Source organism: Acomys russatus, chromosome 15, assembly GCF_903995435.1.
Source record: "Acomys russatus chromosome 15, mAcoRus1.1, whole genome shotgun sequence".
NCBI classification, from domain to species: Eukaryota; Metazoa; Chordata; class Mammalia; order Rodentia; family Muridae; genus Acomys; species Acomys russatus.
Window position 1 is genome coordinate 7785633 of NC_067151.1, and position 22190 is coordinate 7807822.

Genomic DNA, 22190 nt, shown 5'->3' on the forward strand with positions numbered 1-22190 from the left:
AAGGGAAAGCAGACACAGTTCTCACTTAACTGCCAAAGTAAGTTTATCGGTCAGCATAGTGCTCCATAGTGATTAGCCTCGACCTGAGCATATCTGAGCTGAGCGTAGGAGGTTGTGTGGAAGCATTCTCTTTGCCTCTGAAAGCCCGTGTGCCCTGCTTGGCTGGTGATGTCACTGGTACCTGGGGTTTTGTTTGTTTGTTTTTGGTGAATTTCTATGCATGTGGCTTTTGCAGGGAAGGCCAGAGATATCGGGTGTACGTTGTGATACCACTGCTGCCGGGATTCGAAGGAGACATTTCCACAGGAGGAGGAAACGCTCTGCAGGCGATAATGCACTTCAACTACAGGTAGTCATACTCTGCTTCACATATGGAACCTGGGAAGGGAGCTGCACATCTGCACATTTATTATTTTACCTGCAAGCTTTAGTCTTTACTAGGTGATAAAATTCAAATGTCACAGTTATACATGGTGGCCCTATCAAATATAACAGCACTAAAATATTAGCTCCCCCTCTGTCTCTCCGTCTGTCTGTCTGTCTGTTTGTCTCTTTCTCTCTATCTCTTCCCTCCCCTCCTCTCCCTGTCCATCTCACTATGTAGCCCTGATGGCCTAGAACTTCCTATGTAGACAAGGCTGGCTTTAAAACTTCAGAAATACCCTTGCCTCTGCCTCCTGAACTAATGACTCTTTTATATTCATTTGAATATAGAGTATTAATGTAAAATATCTTTATACCACGAATCCCTTTATTCTTTTCAGGAAATAGAAAATAAAACAAGGAATCTATGTGCTAACATGATGCAGTTTGAGTGCGGTCAACTAGGCCGAGCAGAGAAGCCAACCTGAACATTCTCTTTAGAAGTTTCATACTTTCCTAATCATCCTTTTGGGGGGTTCAGGGGAGAATGAGACTTTATAGGGGATCAAGCAGAAAAGGGCACAGGGCCTTGGTCACACTTGGCTAGAGGGTTACACACCCTTTGTTTGGCTTCAGAGGACCCCAGCTGACTCTGATGATGCAGGTCCAGGGCACCATTGTGGGGGTCGTGGTGGCACCTGATGCTAAGCCTCATATGGCCCAGGCTGGCTTTGAACTCCCTATGTAGCTGAGGATGACTCTAAACTTCTGATCTTCTTACGTCTACCTCCTAAGTGCTGTGATTACACGTGGGTACCACCATGCCTGGTTTGCAGTGCTGGGGATGAGCCCACGTCTTTATGCATGGGATAAAAGGGATGTGCCACCATGCCCAGCGGTTGCCTCTTCAACACGTTTGTATATCCACCAGGATTTTAAGTAAACATTGGTGCTGCTGATTCTGTTTCGGGGTAAACCCACGTGGTTACAGTGCCTGCCTTTGCTCTAGGTGTTTGGGCTGAAGATGAGTTCATATACAATGTTATCTGAGAGCACATGCCACTCACATGTTGTGAATTGCCCTCTTGGCAATTCAAATATTGCTTTTGGAATATTGTCAGTTGTGATTATTTCCTACGACTGTTTTCTTGATTTTTTTTTTTTTTGAACCAACTGAATGGTCCATGTTTGACTGTTGTTTAGAAACCCAAATTATAAGCTTTCATTATGAAAAATATCTCTTTTTGAAGGCTATCAGCCTTTCCAGTCATAGATGTATTGTTAATTACTTTTATACAACGGACAGATGGAACATCAAATTTTTGGGTTTTTCCTTTTTAATATACACTTATTATCCAGCTCAAATATTTTCTGTTTTAATTTTTAAAGTTTTTATTAGCACATACTAATTATAAATAATAATGCATTTCTTACATATTCTTACATGCATATAATAATGTGATTATATCTACCGCCCCACCCTATTTTGTCTTCTCTCACTCAGGCCATCCCCTCCTCCCTCCCAACCAGTCTCTCCTGCTTTCCGTTTTTCTTGCTTCTTTCTTTTGAGAATCAGTGAATTCCATTCATGTTGCTCAAAGGCGCATACATGAGAGGTGACTCGCAGAAGTGTGAGCATCCTGGTGGTACACCTCTCCCTGCCCTGCCAATGTGCTGGAGCCACAGGGAGGGACTGCCTCAGGGCCCCTTGCTTTTCCATTAGTTAGAGTCATCAATATTTAACAGTCTCGAGGAACAAAAACCGTCAACAGAGCCAGTTATTTAAAGCTTGACTTTTCACATTTACAGGTTTTTGCTGACGTGATGGGAATAGCCCAGTATAATAGAGCTTGCTTTATTCTTGATGCTCTGCCAAGAGTTTGCCCTTTTCACCCCAGAAAGCAGGCCGACTTTATACATGTTCTTATCTGTGAAGACTTCTAAATTTATCTTCCCTGTCACAAGATTTTTCTAAGGGAAAGTTCATTCATAGCCCATCTCTCTTTCTGAATCTGGGTATCAATTTTATAACTCTTCCGTTGACTCACCTCAAAACGACTACATTGTCTTTCTAGTAACATTTCCAAAAAAAAAAAAAAAAAAATTCCTATTACGTTTTTAGATTCTGAAAATGGGTGTAGCGTTTTCTCGTGAAAGTCCATGTCCCGTTTTGCTTGGGTGAAGGTCCCCCCGAAATGGGTATTGTTACCAGACTTGGCTGTTGGGAACACCCGTAACTCAGCTTTTACATGTTTTCAGGACCATGTGCCGAGGGGAGAACTCCATCCTTGGACAACTAAAGCCGGAGCGTAAGTAGGGTTTTTCTTTTCTTCTGGGATTGTTTCTAGAAACATCAGAAGCTAACAGGATTAGATGTGAAGATGAGGTGTCAGCGCCCACTAGTTACTTTCCTTGTGGCTGTGACAAATATCTGACAAAGTGGCTTAAGGGAGAGAGGCCCTATCCTGGCTCACAGCTTGAGGCACTGCCCACCATGTCTGTGATGCCTTGGCAGTGATACTGTCATGGTGGGTCACATTGCACCCACAGCCAGGATGCTGGTACTCCCTTCTTTTATCCCAGAGCCCCGCCCACGAAAGGTGCTGTTGACACCCAGAGGAGATCTTCCACCTTAACTAACTTAACCTAGAAAACCCCTCATACACACATCTCAAATTGAGAGTCAGACTTGACTGTCATGTCTCTGTGAACATTTACGTAGTGTGTGCACACATACTTTCTCCACAAAATGCTCAGCTGAGGGAAATCACCTTTTCTCATAGAATTGACTGAACCAATGTTTAAATGAATACAACTCTGCAATTTTTATTGATTTTTTCTATAATCTCAATAACGACTGGGGAGTCTCGCAAGGATTGTGCATATGTATTCTCAGTTTATCTCACAACCCTGTGCAGCTCATCCCTCTCTTAAAAATGAGGAAAACAGGAGCTTTGAGGCCAGCGGGTATTTGTTGCATCTATTTATGCAGAATCCATGGATTCTCATAGAACTTTCTGGTATTTCATGAAAACAGTCTATAATGTACCCATTTCTTCTAACCTTTGAGACAATTAGAGATGAGGAAGGAAACAGAACAAGGTATCACCTCTCATTCCTGCAGTTCTTTCTAGAAGTACATTCTTAAGACAGAAGAAATGAACGAGAGAAAATGTTTGCTCTTAATATATATAAGGGGCTAGTACCTAGACTATGTAAAAAAAAAAAACCTCAAGTAATAAAAGAGAATAGCTCATTTTTAAAAAGAAATAAAATATCGAGACATTTGATTTTAAAGAAGATACAGAGATGACTAATAATACATGAAATATGCTCAATATCACTTGTCATTGGAGAAAATCAAATGAAAACCACAATAAGACACTTCACTCTGTCTTGTATGGCTGAAATAATAGTCAGGTATTGGCAAGGATGTATAAAGGGTGGAGCCCAGCCAGGTGCAGTGGCGCATTGTCTCTAATATCAGCACCCAGGGAGGCAGAAGCAGGCGGGTATCTCTGAGTTCAAGGTCAGCCTACTCTACAAAGCAAGTATAAGACAGGCACACAAAACAAAAGAAGATAACTAACTAATTAAATAGTGGAATGCTCATGTATTGCTTTGGGAATGCAAATCAGTATGTAAAAGTATCTTTTTTTTTTTTGCCTGTCTAATTGTCATCTTGGAAACTTACTGGCTCTGTCTGTTAACCTGGGCCTAATCCTGAAAGATTATAGCCTCTGTACACTCTAATCTAGGCCTAGAATGTTTTGAGACTCTGAAACTTGCTGCTGAATAAGCTCACCCTTTTGTCTTCTTTTTGAAGTCTGGCTGGCTGGTTCAACTCAGCTGTTCTGGCTCAAACTCCTCTCCAAGCTGACTGATTCAATCTGGCTTCTCTCAGCTTTTGATTTTTTGTTCTTTTTGGCCTCATACTAACTCTGCCAATCTGTTCCTATGTTCTGGCTCTCATTCTCTGGCTTGTTCTTCATCTGTGTCTACTTTCTTTTCTCTTTGACCTCTCTGTAAAACTCTCCTAGAAAACTAAAACTGCCTCCTCTCCATCCCTCTCCCTGTCTCTCCGTGCTAATCTCTTAAGTCACCTCTTTTTCCTCCCTGTTTTCATGAGAGTTGGGCACATTCTGTTGTGTTCACTCTTTCCCTGATTAGTCACTTTGTCTGCCTCTCCGTTAGATATCACATTCGAGCATGGGTGCTTCCTTCTACAAACTAACTTTACCTTCACTGTTTAGGATCAAAGGTGTGTGCTAAGGGCTTGTCTGCATTCTAGCCAGATCACACAAACCTAGAAGGTCTTCGGATGTGATCAGAGAAATCATGTTGCTGGATTAAAATTCTACTACATCGGTACAGTGTCATTTGAAAATAGTTTGATAGTTCCTCAGAGGTTAGACAGAACCTCAGAGGTTCTGTCATAAGCCAGAAAAATTTTTATACAAAATTTGCACATGAGTGCTCATAGTCAAAATAGCTAAAAGGGGAAAACATAAAATGTTCAGTAGCTGTCAATGTATATATTGTATTTGCACACATGGAGGCCAGAGAAGTCCTGGACAGAATATCTTGGTCTGTCATTCTCTGTCCATGATAATGACATGGTAGTATTGACAAAGTATAAAAAGGAATAAAGGACTATTGCTAAAATATAGATGAATCATGTAAGCACTGGGCTATCTGAAAGAAGCCAGGCACAAGAGGCCATATGTTAAAAGGTTACGTTTTTATGAAGTGTCTTTAATAGACGTATTCATAGCAACAGATAGTTCTATAGTGATTGCTAAGATCTGGAGAGAGTAGGTAGGGCCAGATGCTAATTAGATGAGCAGTAGGGTATAAAATGTCTTAAAATTAGGTAGTGGTGATTATATGTTTTGTGAACATACTTTTAAAAGATTTTCTGAATTGGGTCTGGGGCTGTAGCTGAGTTGGCACAGTGCTTGCCTGGCATGTATAGGTCCCTTGGCTTAATCACAGAACCATATAAACCAAGGACAATGGTACACATCTGTAATCCAAATATTCACAAAATAGAGGGACGAAGGCCATCTTACCTCTCATCCTTAGATATACAGGTCATCCATGTTCAAGGTCATCCTTAGATATACAGGTCATCCATGTTCAAGGTCATCCTTAGATATACAGGTCATCCACATTTAAGGTCATCCTTGGATATACAGGTCACCCACACTTAAGGTCATCCTTAGATATACAGGTCATCCACATTTAAGGTCATCCTTGGATATACAGGTCATCCATGTTTAAGGTCATCCTTGGATATACAGGTCACCCACACTTAAGGTCATCCTTAGATATACAGGTCATCCATGTTCAAGGTCATCCTTAGATATACAGGTCATCCATGTTCAAGGTCATCCTTAGATATACAGGTCATCCATGTTCAAGGTCATCCTTAGATATACAGGTCATCCACATTTAAGGTCATCCTTTGATATACAGGTCATCCATGTTCAAGGTCATCCTTGGATATACAGGTCACCCACACTTAAGGTCATCCTTAGATATACAGGTCATCCATGTTCAAGGTCATCCTTAGATATACAGGTCACCCACACTTAAGGTCATCCTTAGATATACAGGTCATCCATGTTCAAGGTCATCCTTAGATATACAGGTCACCCATGCACAAGGTCATCCTTAGATATACAAGTATGTTCATGGACCAACTTGGGATACATGAAAACTAAATCTCAGAAAAATCTGCCTCAAACAAAACATTTGTGAAGTGTGGCAGTACATGCCTTTGATCCCAGCACCTAGGAGGCAGAGGCAGACGGATTTCTGTGAAGTGGAAGCTAGCCTGGTCTACATAGTGAGACTTTGTCTCAAACAAATAAAATCACAAATAACACATATTGAATTGTCTTTTCTGTTTGTTTGTTTGTTTGTTTTGGTTTTTTGAGACAGGGGAATTGTCTTTTATTTATTTGCACTTTTAGGATTGAACAGAGAGCCCTGCACATGCTAAGCAAGCACCCTGTAACTGAACCTTATTCCCAGTTCTAAACTGTACAATTGAAAGGGGGAAATTTCATGCCATAGAATTTCTAGAAATACTTATACATTTTTGTTAATTTTTAGGGCGTATGTTAGCTTTCTAAACTATGGACTTAAGGATCGGGACAGATGACTCAGAGGTTCAGAGCACTGCCTGCTCTTCCAAAGGTCCTGAGTTCAATTCCCAGCAACCACATGGTGGCTCACAGCCATCTATAATGTGATCTGGTGCTCTCTTCTGGAGTGCAGGCACACATATAGGCAAAAGATTGTATACTATATAAATAATAAATAAATAAATAAATAGAAGGATTTTATTTAAATAGCACAAAGAAACTGTGAGCTTAGATCGGTATGATAGTGCATGCCGTTAATCCCAGCAATCAGGAGGTAGACGCAGGTCTCTGTGAGTTCAAGGCCAGCTCAGTCTACATAGTGAGTCCCAGGACAGCAAGGGCTACATAGTGAGACTCTGTCCCCATAAGGAAGTAAGTAGACACACAGTCAGGCAGACAGACAGGTAAATAAAATAGGCTTGAATTTCCCCTACAGGTATATTATGTATGTACACACATGTCTATCAGGGTTGTATATTTAGCAAATTTTTACTGATGGTCTGTTCAGACATAGTTATGCACGACACCTAATTGTGCCCAGGAGAGAGCAGATGTGCCAGTGTGTCATCTTGATCTCTACGGGTTGATGAGTCAATCTATATTAAAAACATATTGATAAAACAGAGTAGAGAAGACATCCCATGCTGGCTGATGGGGGCTTGTCAGGTGAAGGCGAGGCCATAGGAAAGCAAGGAGTCAAGGCAAGCTTATTTGCTTGTTTCTCAACTGTGAAAACATCCTGTGCTTGAATAAAGCATTTTCTTTGGCTCCAGACCTTTTTCTTGCCTTTTGCCATCCAGTGGGAAATAAATTGGATTTTAACACAAGGAACAATTTCAATAGTAAGCCTGCTTAGGGGAAAATTTCTAAGCACCCTGGGAACAAGTCAAAATAAGGCCTCTCTGTGGGGGAATGTTCATATTCTAAACATGGGGAGAAAAGATTAATTACACAGTGCCCTTTTCTGAAGGAAAAGGTCAGCTGCTGGCTTTGTTTTTGTTAGTGGGCCATGGGTTTTACAGACCTGGCTTCCTCATCTCTAATTGGGTGGCGGACTGCAGCTCTAAGAGGTTGCTGCTTCAGTTATTTTGAACAAAGCTGCAGCTGTGACGAAATTAAAATTCCTGAAAAGAATCCCAGCCCCAGCCATTCTCTGATCTGATAATCTCCAGAGACTTCATGTTCAGTTTAAAACATTGCATTATCATTATTTTTTTAGGGTCTTTTTTTCATGTGTGTGAATTATAGCATTTTAGACTTTAGGGGCAAGGTAGTGTAAATTAGTGGCCAGGGGTGTTCAAGCAGGATTGTAAATCGCAAATACCCAAAGCTCCAATTTTAAGTAATAAGCCTGTGATAACTCTGGGTGTTTTCTCTCAAGATTGCCTTGTAAACCTCCAGCACTTGTGTGGAGTCCATCTTCCTTCTGGTACCCAGACAGCAGTGCCGACCAGTTAGTCCCAGGCTCCGCATCTGCACAGCCTCGTATCCCGTCGCACACTGTCTGGGAACCGCCCCAGGACTTATCTTCCCTTTTTTTCCCCAATAGTATTTTTCCTTAAAAATCACCCATGTTCCTCATTGTAGTTTGGTAGCGCACGTTAACACCACTGACTTTGTACTGTTCGCGTGAAGTCAGGTTTCTTCACAGAACAAAAATGCGAGTTCTCAGTTTTTCTTGTCTTCCTTCCCTAGGAGCACATGAGGGTGGAATGTGGGGTTCACTGTCATCACAGGTGCACCCCGGTTATATCTCACAGGCCACACCAGGGTTATCCACAGCGGCCCCTTTCTAACAAAGACACTTTTTTCTTTCTTCCTTCCTTTCTTTCTTTCTTCCTTTCTTTTTTCTTTCTTTCTTTCTCCCTTTTCTCCTCTTTCTTCTTCCTCTTCCTCTCTCTCCTCCTCCTCTAGAATCTGTACTGGTAGTTTTCTCCTTCAGGCCATTTTTTACTTCATGAGCCTTCCTGTTGGGGTGAGGCAGAGTAGAAGCTGGGCTGGACTGTGTCAGGTCTCAGGGCATCCCTGACAGACAGGTGCTTACTGCTATGCCCTAGGCCTACTGTGGCATGGCAGAAACCCAAGGGTCAGTCACTATGCACTATGGCCCATCTGAAAATTCAAGCTGCTGGAAGCTAGTCAGTATCACTGATCTCATAAAAATAGTTTTTAAATACTTTCAGACTGTAAATATGACCGATTCATTGTTTTATTCCTGGTGTAAGACCCATGCCACATCTCACGTGTGGAAGCCAGAGGACAGCTTTCAGGAGTCTGTTCTCTTCTTCAGCCTTTACGTGGGCCCCAGGGAACAAGCTCTGGTAGTCAGGTCTGTGAGGCAGTAGCTTTTACCCACTGAGACACCGCTGACTTCAGTCTGTAGGACAATTTCTGGGGCTCTATCTGCCCCTTCACCCTGTGTTTCTGTATACTATTCCCCTCTCCTCCCCTTCTATCCCTTGACCTCTCTTCCCCTCCTCTCGCTTCTCCTCTTTTCTCTCTCCTTGCCTTACTCCCTTGAGCTTTCCTGGGGCCTCGCACAAGCCATATTCCACTGAATCACAGCGCAGCTCAGTAATCTGCCTTTAGTAAGTCTTTACAAAGATGGGCTGGGCCTTACGCACACTGAGAACCTCTGTTTAATGTAGCTTGTGAACTGTTAATAGAAAAATCCCGACTAAAAAAGTATTTACTTTATCAAAGGTTTTTTTTTCTCCATGATTACACTGAGAAGCTGTTTTATGTCTTAAAACATTGTATTCTGGATCACAAGGCAGCTCCAGATGATACAGAGGAATCAAAAAGCTCAGGTCCTGTGGTCCTGATGCAACCAAGATGGTGGAAGCTGTGGGGCATGGCACTGACATGGGAGAAGTGGCGTCTACAATGTCATCAAAATTAGGCATTTTGGGAAATATTTTCCAGAAATTTTTTGGATACTAAGGACTTCAAAGAGGATGCACCTTAATCAGAGGAGTTTTTTTTTTTTTTTTTTTTTTAAAAAGGGAATAATGGTCCAGGCACATCCAATATTTTGCTTATGTCATCTAGAAAATTCATGCTTGATAATTATGTAATCAAGTTACAAAAAGTATGCCCCTTTTAAGTTAAGCCTGTGATTTTGTGATGGGCCTCATTCATAGCTTTCCTGGAGCTCACGTAACCTGCCAGTTGCATGTGAAACACACCTGGAACTTAAACATCGTTTTAATGTGACACAAGGAAGGGTTGTGAATATTTCACGTATGTGTAATGGTGTAATGTAAAGCACCATTACACCAGCACAGCCCTCTTGGCCAATCAGTGCTCTGAGTTGGTTCACACTCATGTGAGAAAGTTGACCTGACAGTGCAGGCCTCCCTCTGTGAACCTGGGAACGAATTTCTTTCCAAGATACATGAACTTAATTGCGTGTTCATGGCAATGTAGCACACCTATGTTGTGTGTGACTGGGAAGCTTGGAGGAGGAGTGTGTGCTTCCTCTGGGTCTCCTGCTGTACTTCACACTCTCCTGGAGAAAAACACATGGTATCCACTGCCTGCCTAGTAGGATTCGTGGCAGCTTGGCTCCTCTCCATTTGTTCTGCGTCTTACCGGAACAAGCTGCCATAGAGGGGACCATAAACCCTTGAGACCGACACTCAGCCCATGGCAGTGATTATACTCTGGTGTGGAGTGTGGGTCTTGTCACATGGTGAGATCAGTGGGGAACTGTTTGCAGCACAAGCCTGGTACTGTTTGCTAAACAAAATCTCCTAGTGTCAAACATAGTCAAGTGCCTTTTCTCTCCTAACACTAATGATCTAGAAAGGACAATTCTTTACAATTCTTTGACAGTTGCAGTCATGTATACAGTGTGTTTTCATTTTCACCTCTTACTGCCCTCTCTCCAGTCCTTCCTCCCAGCCAATCACATTCCTGCTTCCGTATTCTGTAGTTTAGTTTTCCAGGGACTCACTGAGATTAAGTCGTGCTGCTCGCAGGAGCAAGGACAACTTATCGGTGGCTACACCACTGAAGAAAATGGCTCCTGTTTCGCCAGTCACCATTTAGTGCCAATAGCTCTTCAGGGAGGGCAGAGCCTCACACACCCCCTCCCTTGCCCGTACTGGGATGTACAGATGAGCACAGCTGCTGAGAGTCCCTGAATACGGTGGCCATGCCATGAAGACAGCAGTTCCCAGCGCTCTTCTTTAGCCTGGGGAAGACCATTTAACTGGCAACATTCCTACATAGCCATAGCGAGCCGACTTAACTGCTATTTAGTGCTGAATGCACTACCTACATCTTATGGTGTTGAGATGTACTTGTCCTCCGGTCCTGCAGCAGGAGCCAACCAAGACAGAAGCAGCTGAGACACTGAAATCCTGTGCGGTGTTTTCCGCCTCCACTTCTCGGTAGTTAACACGCCAATTCACTAAATGACTCAGATTAGAGTACACATTTCTAGATTGCTTCGGCTGAAGGCAGAACACATTTCAGTATGATTTTTTAAAAATGTAGTTGTCCTAGTTAGCTTTGATGACACAGACTAGAGCCATCTAGGAAGGGAGTCTCACCCAAGGGACTACTCACCGTGGATTGGCTGGTGGAAGCATCGATGAGGGATGCTCCTCACAGTGACAGATACAGAGAGCCAGTGCACTGTGGGCCTGCACCAGCCCTGGGAAGGTGGTCCTGGGAGATACAGGAAATGAGTACAAGCCCAAGAGTGAGTGAATTAGCAAGTGCTGTCCCTCTGGTCCCTGCTTTAAGCTCTTGCCTTGAGCTCCTGCTCTGACTTCCTGCCAGGATGGACCGTGACCCGGAAGAACAAGTCCAACAAACCCTTTCCTTTCCTAAGTTGCTTTTGGTCAGAGTGTTTTGTCACAGCAACAGGATGAAACTAGGGCATTCATCCAAGTTATTAATATCAATTCCCCAATCATAAAATTTCTTGGTTAAATTTTGTAAAATAAATTAATATTTATTACATACACTTTGCATATTATTATGCACATTCTACATTATGTTATAAATTATTATACACATATTATACAAATATACTATAATATATATAATCTATATGTTATCAATATTGTATGCATGTATTCTAAGTGGCATATATGTCTTGGAAAACAACAAAATTGATGAACCTTGGTTTGGCATGGTGATGTTGATTTTAGCGTTTTCTGTTTGATTCACAGTTGGTAATCAGTGGATAAATTACATATCATTCTGTGGTCTGAGAACACATGCAGAGCTGGAAGGAAACCTGGTCACTGAGCTCATCTATGTCCACAGCAAGCTGCTAATTGCTGATGATAACACAGTTATTATTGGTAAGTATATGGTCTGTGGCCATGCTTGCCACTGACAGCCCTATGGCTGAGTTGTCCTTGCTTTGTCACACTTCCGTGGCAGTCGAGACACTGGAATAGAATACCTAAACTGTCCCAGGGACAGTCACTTCCTTTTGCATTCTCCCTTACCTGTTTGTTTTTGTTTTAAATCTATAAGAATTAGAGACCCAGAGCAATGAAAGGGGCCTTGTACATATTACAGCATTTAGAAGCCGGGGCTTAAACCACCCATCTGTTCATCTGCATAATCTCTTTGGTTCTTTTAAAAGTGTTTACTTGTTAGTTTGATTTATTGGTTTTGTGTGGAAGTCAGAGGCCAGCTTGAATGAGCTTCCACCAATGAGAACTGCATTGTAATCATCAGACTTGGCTTGGCAGCAAGTGTCTTTACCTGCTGAGCCATGGCACTAGGCCTTATTTTATTAATTTTTTTATTATTCCTTTATTTTTATTTTGAAACCAAGTGACTATATTTCTGGGATATGAAGGAGAGGAAATCAGCAAGGAAAGTGTTTCAAGCAAGAGGCCCTTGTGGGTGGTTTGTGTTGATCCCACATCAGCTCCAGAGTTGGGTACCAGTCAAAGTCAGACTTACCAAAGCTTTCTAATGTCTATGTTTTGGATATCCTCAAGCAACATGTGGAACTGTGAGCCTTGCCGACGTGTGGTGGTGGAGAGAGGAGTGCGTTTCAGTGAAATGACAGAGCCCTATTTTAAGATCAATATCCTCTGACTAGTACACAAGACATACTTCTAGGGAGCATTCTTCCTCTCACTGGCTCGGGAGCCAGGCATGCACACTGTGGACTGGATCTTCTGAGCCGGAGGGCCGGATATTCAGCTTCCTTCCAGGTTTATACTCACTCAACATCCTGTGTTACCATAATTGGATTATTTTGCATTTAATATTACATTACATGAATGAACACTGGGAAGGTGCATGACGTGCAGAAAATTAATAACCTGTCCCAGTTAGTGTTTCAGTTGCTGTGATGAAACACCATAACCAAAAGCAAGTTTGGTTTATACTTCCACATTGTAGTCCATTATCTAAGGAAGCCAGGACAGGAACCTAAGCAGCTGGATCCTGGAGACAGGAGCTGATACAGAGGCCGTGGAGGGGTGCTGCTCACTGGCTTGCTCCTCGTGACTTTCTCAGCCTGCTTTCTTATAGAACCCAGGACCACCAGCCCAGGGACGGCCCCACCCACAATGGGCTGGGCCCTCCCCCATCAATCACTAATTAAGAAAATGCCTTACACCAAGATCTGATCAAGGCATTTCATCAATCAAGGTTCCTTTCTTACAGATGACTCTAGCTTGTGTCAAGTTTCCATAAAACTAGCCAGCATATTGCCACCCTGAATGTGTGTTATGGAGAGACGATGCGTGGCACTGCTGGGAATTCTGTTCATCCGTTTAAAATAGGTTGTAGCTCCTCAGCTGTATTAAGATAACCCCCTCACCTTTAAGAAGCTAAATGTCATGAAGCATTTTGACACTTTTTGGCAGTTATGTGCCTTTTTCACCTCTAGCCTCCACTGAGAAAAGAAAAAGAAACTTACATGTAACAGTAATAAGATGTCTTATCTGTAATATAATTTGGGAAAAAATGTAATTCTGAATCAAGAAAATGTACATGTCTCAGTGTATGTACATAGGTGCATACATGTATGCATATGTTTGAAAACATGGCGCATATATATATATATATATATATATATATATATATATATATATATATATATATATATGAAGAAAGAGTAGAAAAATAGATTCTTTTAATATTTGGGAAGAGCAGTTTTAAAAAAGCATCGTATCCCAACATCACTTACTTTATCGCAGCAGTTCTCAGCCTGTGGGTTGTGACCTGTTTGGGACCAAATGACTCTTTCCCATGAGGCCACTTAAGACCATCAGAAGACATCAATATTTACATTATGATTCATAACAGTGGCAAAGTTATAGTTACGAATTAGCAACAAAAACAATTTTATGGTTGGGAGTCACCGCAGCACAGGAACTGTACTGAAGAGTTGCAGCATTAGGAATGTTGAGAGCCACAGCTCTATGGGGACTGATCACCATGAACAAAACTCAGCTGCAAACAAATCAAAGACCTCAGGGTAAAACCAGATACACTGAACCTGATAGAAGAGAAAGTAGGGAAGAGCTTGAACTCACTGGCACAGAGAAAGACTTTCTGAACAGAACACCATTCGCAAAGGCACTAAGAACAATTAATACGTAAGGCCTCATGGAACTGAAAAACTTCTATATGGCAAAGGACATCAATTGTCTCCTTTAAGTCCCTTCCGAAGCCCTGTGCTCCTGCAGCATCTCCTTCAGCTGCCCTTGCATCAGAGCCTCCTGCTCCATCAGTATTTCAGTAGGCTGTTTCTGAGGCATTTCCTCAGCCATGTGCGCTGTGCGGCCATTTGCTCCCTCACGCCATGTCTGAGGGGTTCCCTCAGTTGTGCGTGACACCAGTCAGCTTGCCCCTTCACATCCTCCTCCCTCCTCTTCACCCAAGATTCTTTTCTATCACATTTCTTCATTTCTTTTGGTTCCTGAGACATTTTCTGCCGGTGAGACAATGGAAATGAATTTGTTTAGAAATCATAATAATCAAAACGTAAAGGGTATGAAAAGATAAGCCACAAACTTAAGGACCATATTTGCAAAACATTTAGTATTCAAAACACATAGGATAGGAAGGCCTGGAGAAATGGCTCTGCGGTTAACAGTGAGTGCTGTTCTTGAACAGGAGCTGGTTCAGTTTTGAGTACCCAGGCAGAATGGCTCTCAGCTGCTTATACCTCCACCACCAGGGAAACTGATGCTTCTGGCTTCAGTGGACACCCCCAACAATCCCCACAAAAACACATGCTTAACAAAAATAAAAAATTAAGACATATAAAGAAAATGCACTCAAATTAACAATAAAAAATATCCAAACTGGCAAGGATATTTTGTGACAATGCCACCAAGGAACCACATCCAAGATCCATAAATAAAAGAAAGATAATCATGCTTTTTCATATAGAAATGGCATGAGTAACAGTTTTTTTTTTTTAATTTCTATTTGGCAAAAATCAAAGTACTGGGCAATCTAAGCATCAGCCAGACCATAGAAGTGTCATCTACCTCTGAAGGGAGCGTAGACTAGCAGCCATTTAAGAGAATATCCTGTTGTCACACACTCTCTCACTCAGAATTCCAGTCCTGCTAACTAGAACACGTGTGTGTGTGTGTGTGTGTGTGTGTGTGTGTGTGTGTGTGTGTCCATCTAGAGTAGAATGGAAAGCTAACTTATGAAACGACTCTGGGAGGCAAATGAGTACATTAATTATGCACAGAAAAATCTCAAAAGTACAACCTGGGATGAAGGAAGACGGCTCGCGATTATCTGCCGAAGAGTCCGCTGATATCAAGCGAGCGAGCCACACGTGAGAGGAAAAGTGGGCTTGTCTAGGAAGATCAGCGTCAAGCCACCCAGCCTCCCTATGCGGGAGGGGAGGGCTCAAGGAGAAGGGCTTCCAAGAGCTTTGGGGAACAGATTCGCAGCCTGGGGGATGGGTTCCATGGTGATTTTATTATTGTCGTGGTGCTTGCTTTCCTACGGTCATTTGTATTTTGCTGTATTTTAAAAACAAGACTTTTGCACAGCAGACGCAGAAATGGTCTTTCAATGACCAAGGCAATAACGTAACAGAACATGAGGGAGTCAGTTCCGTGAGAGTCAGCACGTGAGCACAGAGCGCCTTTGCTAGTAACAGTGCAAACTCTGAGGTCACGTGTGGAGCTCAGCAGTTCTGTGTCATTGTACTCTGTGCTCTTCAAAGGGCACCCAGAACCTGTAGCCATCCCGTGTACCCCAGCTTCCTCCCTTCTCCTCTTCCTTGTTTTTTTTTTTTAATGTAGAAACGAGGTATGCTCCAGTCCTGCAGTTCCTTTTCTGAATTTGATTTTTCTGAACAAAGCAATGTTTAACAGGAAGACTAGAGGTAGCCTTTACACCCCTCAGCATTTCCTTATCAGTATTACATTTAATAAGCTCATGTGTGTGACATGTGCATGCATGATCACATATGCGTGTGTACATGCATGAAAAAGCCAGAGGCTGACGTGGTGTCTTGATTGGGCGTCTTCCATTGTCACCACCTTGTATCTTGAGGCAGGGTTTTTCACTTCCCTGGAGCCTAGCTAGCCAACCTGCTCCAGGAATCTCATCTCTGGCCAGCATTTACCTGAGTTCTGGGGACCCGAACTCTGGTCTTCATGTTATCAGACTTGAGGATCACAGCCTGTAAAAGCTAGCTTAATAATGGAAGAAAAAAAAGAGAGATTTATTCAGTGTGGTCATCATGGGAAAAGAAGGAACAGAGATCCAGTGAAGCCCCCAAGTCCATCTTCGGGGTCCTGCAGTAAGACTGTGACATTTAAATAGAGAGCCAATATTGTTATGAACATCTAAGCAGTGCCCTTCGGGTGTGGGCCCCCCCTCCCCACTGCTTCAGTCTCTTTCCAGGAGCCAACTTCCTGTCAGGAGGCAGCCTTTTCTTTCTCCCAGCATATAATTTCTGGGGAAAATTTCCCACTTCAGTGGGGCCCATTGTTTCAACAGTCTGGTAGTCAAATTGAGATCTCTTTGGAAGATCTTCCATTCCTGATGAGCCTGTTTCACTGGCTCCTGCAGACTGCGCTTTGCTCTAAGATTTCAGCTCACAATGCCAGGAGACTACTCCTGCCCTCAGGAGTCGGGGCTACTGCCTCTTGAGTGGAGTCTGGGCCTAGTGGTTGTATAAGTGGGGGTTTCCTGACTGGCTCCCATCTCATAGTGTTCTGATCTTGGTCCCAGGCCCTGAGTATCAGGAGCTCTATTCACACACCTAGAAAGGAATGCTTAGGCCAGAGGGGGCTCGGATACAAAGGCTGCTTTCCAGGAGACATAACCTGCGGGGCCCTGGTTCACCGACACTGCTGCCTAAATAAGACCTGAGCAAGTACAGCAGCTAACCTGGGAGGGGGAAGTCCCACAGGGTTCCCCATCTGAACAACCGAGGAAGGCAGAGGGTGGGAGATATAGTCCTCCCAAGGGATGAACCCCGAAGAGATTATCTAGTCCCAAATGATCAGCCCGGAAATTATATACACACACGTCATACTAGGCGGACTCAGCAGGTTGTATTTATGCATATGTAGCAATTATAAAGAGGCTGTTGCTGACTGAAATGCGGAATGAGCTAATTGCAAGACAAAGTTATATATAAATGCAGGTTTATTGGAAGCAGCTCTCAGCTGCAGAGAGAGAGAGAGAGAGAGAGAGAGAGAGAGAGAGAGAGAGAGAGAGAGAGAGAGAGAGAGAGAGATGGAATGGGGAATTCAGGGTGGAGGGCAGGGTATTCCAGCCACACCTTGCAGCAGCTAGAGTCCCAGGGGTGTCTAACACCAAACAATAACTGAGAAAAGGCAATGGCAGGGGCAGTGGAAGGGTTGGAGGGAAAAAAGGAAAGAGGGGAAATCACATAATTATATTTTCATTGAAAAAATGCTATGAAATCTTCCTATGACTAAGCACAGTATTGTTTTTTTGTTTTTGTTTTTGTTTTTGTTTTTTAACTGTGAGGAACCAGGGAATAAATGAGTACACAGTACACATCTGGAAAAAATAAAAAGATAAATCTTCAATTCACATCCTTGGTGAATTGAGATTTAAAAATAGAGGGAAGCTGATATCAAAGCTTCTTGCCTGCCACACAAGAGGAGGTAGAGAGCTGCCGCCATTGACGGATGATGTATTTCAGACTAACCTGTAACTGTGAACAGACTCTTGACATTTAACTGAAGGCTGGAAAGCTTGTTCTTGATGGTTGGTTGGTTGGTTGGTTGGTTGGTTGGTTGGTTGGTTGGTTGGTTTGGAGACAGGATTTCTCTGTGTAGGCTGTCCTGAAACTCAGTCTGTAGACCACAGAGATCTGACTGTCTCTGTCTCCCAAGTGTGGGGATTAAAGGTGCCACCACCAGGCTGATTTTTTTTTTTTAATTAAAAAACATCATCAACAGCAACAAACCTGCCAACTTCTGTACTGAGCTGGTAGGGGTGCCATTTTCTTTGAACTCCTTCTTGATTCAGTTGGCCAGCATCCTTTGAGATATAGGTAGAAAACTGAAGTGTGCGAAACAATAAGGAAAATGTATCATTTCATAATCAGTGTAAGGAAGCTGTGATGCTAGCTAGTTTACAGTCTTCTGGATTTTGTAGGTTTTGCTGTTGTTGTTTTAGTCTTAGGAATATTTTCACTTATGTGTATGTATAATTCTGTGAGCATATGCGACACACGTGTAGTTATTCACGGGGACCAGAAGACGGCATCAGAACCTCTCTGGGTCTAGTGCTGAGAACAAATGTGGCCCCCCCCCCCAAGGACAGGAAACTCACTTAGCTGCTGAGCCACCTCTCCAGCAGGCATCTATGTCCTGCCCTTCAGCCTCAGCTTGTAGAGCTAGCCCTTGTCATTGCAAAAGGGCGGTGGAGTAAATCTTGTGAAGTCAATATCCAAAGGATGGAAAAGGTTACGATGGCTGGCCTAGAATGGTTAAGGTGCATACTTGACCTAATCCTAAGAGGCCCCTACCTGCCTAAACCACATCTTCCTTAGATAACTTTGATGAAATTGAGGGTTTTTTTGTAAGCCAGGAAGCATGGAGTGGGGTCGGGTATTGGCAGTGCTTGTCACGAGAAGAACGTTGTTTATTTCTGTTGTTTCTCCTTTTAGGTTCTGCCAACATCAATGACCGGAGCCTGCTGGGGAAGCGAGACAGTGAAATGGCTGTCATTGTGCAGGACACAGAGACGGTCCCGTCAGTGATGGATGGAAAAGCGTATCAAGCTGGCCGCTTTGCCCAAGGCCTTCGGCTGCAGTGCTTCAGGTCAGCCTTGCTGAGCCATGATTTTATTATATGCGCCGTGGTGCTGGGGCTCAGGATGACCTTCACTCTTGGCACTCCTGCTGTGCTAGATTCTTTTTATCTAGAACAATGCCTCTCAGAGTGAAGGATATATACACTAGCATAAAAAATGACGTTAAATGTACAACCACATATTTTAATAGTCTGTCATCTTTACATATAATAGAACAAACTACCATTTTAAATTTAACTGGTTTAAAGGTCAGGCCAGGTCAAACCATATAGATAGGACTTGTTCATGTTTTGTTTTGTGTTTTTGTTTTTGTTTTTTCTTTCAAGACAGGGTCTCTCTGTGTTAGCCTTGGCTGTCCTGGACTTCGCTTTGAAGACCAAGCTGGCCTCGAACTCACAGCAATCCGTCTGCCTCTGTCTCCCGAGTTCTGGGATTAAACGCATGTGCCACCATGCTTGGCTTGTTCATGTTTTTAGAAGTAATTTCACTTTAAAAAATCAGAATAGACAAGGTGTCCCAGCATGTAAAGGCACACCCAGCTGTAAAGACACATCCCAGCATGTAAAGGTACACCCAGCATGTGAAGCCATGCCTCAACATGTAAAGGCACATCCCAGCATGTAAAGAAACATCCCAGCATGTAAAGACACATCCCAGTATGTAAAGGCACACCCCCAGGGAGCCAGATGACCTGAGTTCAATCCTCCTCAGTTCCCAAGGCAAAAGGAAAGAGTTTTCAAGTTGTCATTCACACATAGGGACCACTGGGCGGAAGGAGAGAACCAACTTCCACAAGTTGTCCTCTGACCCCCACATGCACTATGACGTGAGCATCTGCAGACACACGTGAATTACAAGGATATGATAACTATTACTAAGTGTGTTCTAGTGGCTGCTGGTATCCAATTTCGGTGGGAGTACTGTATTTCCCATGTTTCAAAGGACTTCAGACACAAGAGACCCCTGGTCTTCCACACGATAAACAGAGAGAATGTTTAGGGCTATGAAGCAAAGAGTGTGTGCCCCTAAGGCACTAAGTTGTGTTGTTGGCCCTGGCTAAGTTTTAACTGACCCCACCTCCTTTAGTACGTTACCAACAATGATCCCTCCTAAACCTTCTCCTTTGCTCACTACCATCTAGTGCCTTACCTCAGAACTAAACCAGGGGCAGATAGAACCTTCCCAGCTGCAGTAAGCCCACGTGGCCTCTCAATACCTTGACCTCTCTCCCAGCTGTAGACCTTATCAGTAGGTCTATAGTTTGTGACTTTAGAACTGCCCTTGCTGTGATGTCATTGACCTGTGGGGGTGGGGTGGGGGGTCTCCAGACCATACGGGCCAGCAATGTGTCAGTCCAAGTGAGGCAAAAAGGAAATCCGGTTCAACGTGATTGTTAGCCAGTGTTGGTGCCAACTTCTAGAGTCTGACCCCTAGCAGTTTATTGTCAGCATATTTAAACACAGTGCAATTTGGGAAAATGTGTCCCGTGTACAAGGAAGCATAATTACAGGGAAAATTCTTCTCAAAGTACATGTCACTTCATCTTCTCAAAGTACATGGGTTCTAGATATAGGCTATGTGTATAGACATCGGATCTGGTATGGTCCGGGTCATACAGATAGAGTAGAGGTCATGTAAGGTATTAGCCACCTCTGGTCCTGGTTGTAGGGACTTGGTGGAGCCCCATAGATATCACAGAGGTCACCTAGACTCTTAGCTGCTTCTGGTCCTGCTTGTGGGGCCTTGATGTGGCCTGGCTCTAACAGATAGAGTAAATCATCAGGTTACTAACCACCTTCATTCTCAGCCTTCTAGGTAGAAAAACAGGCTGTCCACTTCGCCTGCGGAAACATCTCCTGCTTAACATCCCTAGTTTGTTTAGTGTGTATCTGTGTGGGCAAAGACCTCTATGCTCCCAGCCATGGCCTCTACAGTGACACATGCCAAGTGCCCCTGCTGTAGTTAAGGGTCGTGCTTTATCCTGCTTGCGGGAGGAGCCCTGTGAGGCCATTGCTATGCTCCTTCGTGTGTTAACGGTCCATCTGGACACTGGCTCCCACACAGAGCACTCATGTGCTAGGTTCTGCACTCTGTGCCAACATGACGGCCATCTTCCTTCTCCCTCAGCTCTGGAAGACTCGGCTTCCCAGACCTAGCTTCATCCCAGACACATTCATTCTTTGCTTCTAGCCCAAAGGACTCAGTGGCACCATGGCTTCAAAACACGCCAAGGCCTTCCAACAGCTTTTATTGCGATGTCTGCCACCTTTGTTACTAATTGTTTGGTGTGGTGAGGATTCTTTCAACCCACTGATATTTCAGAAAAGCCCTGTTAATTTGTTTCATTTAGCAGGGGAGAAGTTAAAATTAGTACTCTGCTAATCAACCCCCTGGCTGCCTACTACAGCATATACAAGAACATGTCTCACTTTCATATTTCATTTTACTCTGTAAGCTGAAAATACGTCATGTGCTTTCAGTTGTGGGTGAGCTTACGTATTCTCCTTAAAGTGATGGGCTTCTCTATACATCATTAGGCATATGCTAAATACAGAGCGACACGACTCAGCCTTAAACCTCATTTCTCTTGTAGAAACTGGTCAAGTATACAAAACCAAGGAAAACACTTGTAATTCTACCACCCAGTGCCAATGATTCTTACACTTTGTTTTTAAATTGATGCATACTTGCAAATATTTACGTAGTGCTATGTGACATTTTAGTGTATGTGTTTACTGAGTAATGCCTAGATTAATGTCAGAATGGATTTTAAAAAAAAAATAATGTATGTTTGGGCAGTGCCATGGTGCACAAGTGGAGGTCAGAGAACAACTTTGGGGAGTTGGTTCTCTCCGTCCACCCTGTTGAGGCTGTAATCGCTGTCTTGCCAAGTACTCCAGATGAGCTGGCTGTGAACTTCTGGGCAGTTGCCTGCTTTCTACTCTCTGCTCAGGAATGCTGAGATTAAAGATGAGCACCACTGCATGCAGCTTTTTACCTGGGTTTCTGAAGTCCAATTTAGGTTCCCAGGAGGGCGTGGCAAGCGCTTTTCTGATGAACCGTCTCTCCAGCCAAATACAGACTACTCAAGCCCTTAACCTTTCAGCCAACATCCAAACCTAACATTCAGGATTCTTTCTTCTAGATTCTATAAAATACATAGTCCTTCATCATCCAGTGTCTCTTGCGAAGCCCACCAAAGCTTCTTACTCGTGTCTCCAGTAGCTCAGGTCCCATTGACCAGCCCCACTCCATGCCTCCTTCTTTGCTGCCCAGCACTGGTAACCATCATTCGGTTCTCAGAGATCTGTGAGATCTTTTCCATGTTCCATCTATGAGGTCAAACCATGCCTGTCTTCCTTCCTTCCTTCCTTCCTTCCTTCCTTCCTTCCTTTTTAATCTTCTGTC

At 43.3% G+C, this 22190-nt stretch overlaps 1 protein-coding gene across 1 annotated transcript in view; it reads left to right on the forward strand.

The window, feature by feature from the left end:
* Window positions 1–22190, forward strand: part of Pld1 (phospholipase D1) — a 198071-nt gene that overhangs the window by 167358 nt on the left and 8523 nt on the right. The window contains exons 22-25 of the mRNA XM_051156998.1: window positions 236–349; window positions 2623–2672; window positions 11702–11836; window positions 18637–18790. Coding sequence (XP_051012955.1) covers window positions 236–349; window positions 2623–2672; window positions 11702–11836; window positions 18637–18790 — 453 coding nt within the window. The remainder of the gene's footprint in view (window positions 1–235; window positions 350–2622; window positions 2673–11701; window positions 11837–18636; window positions 18791–22190) is intronic.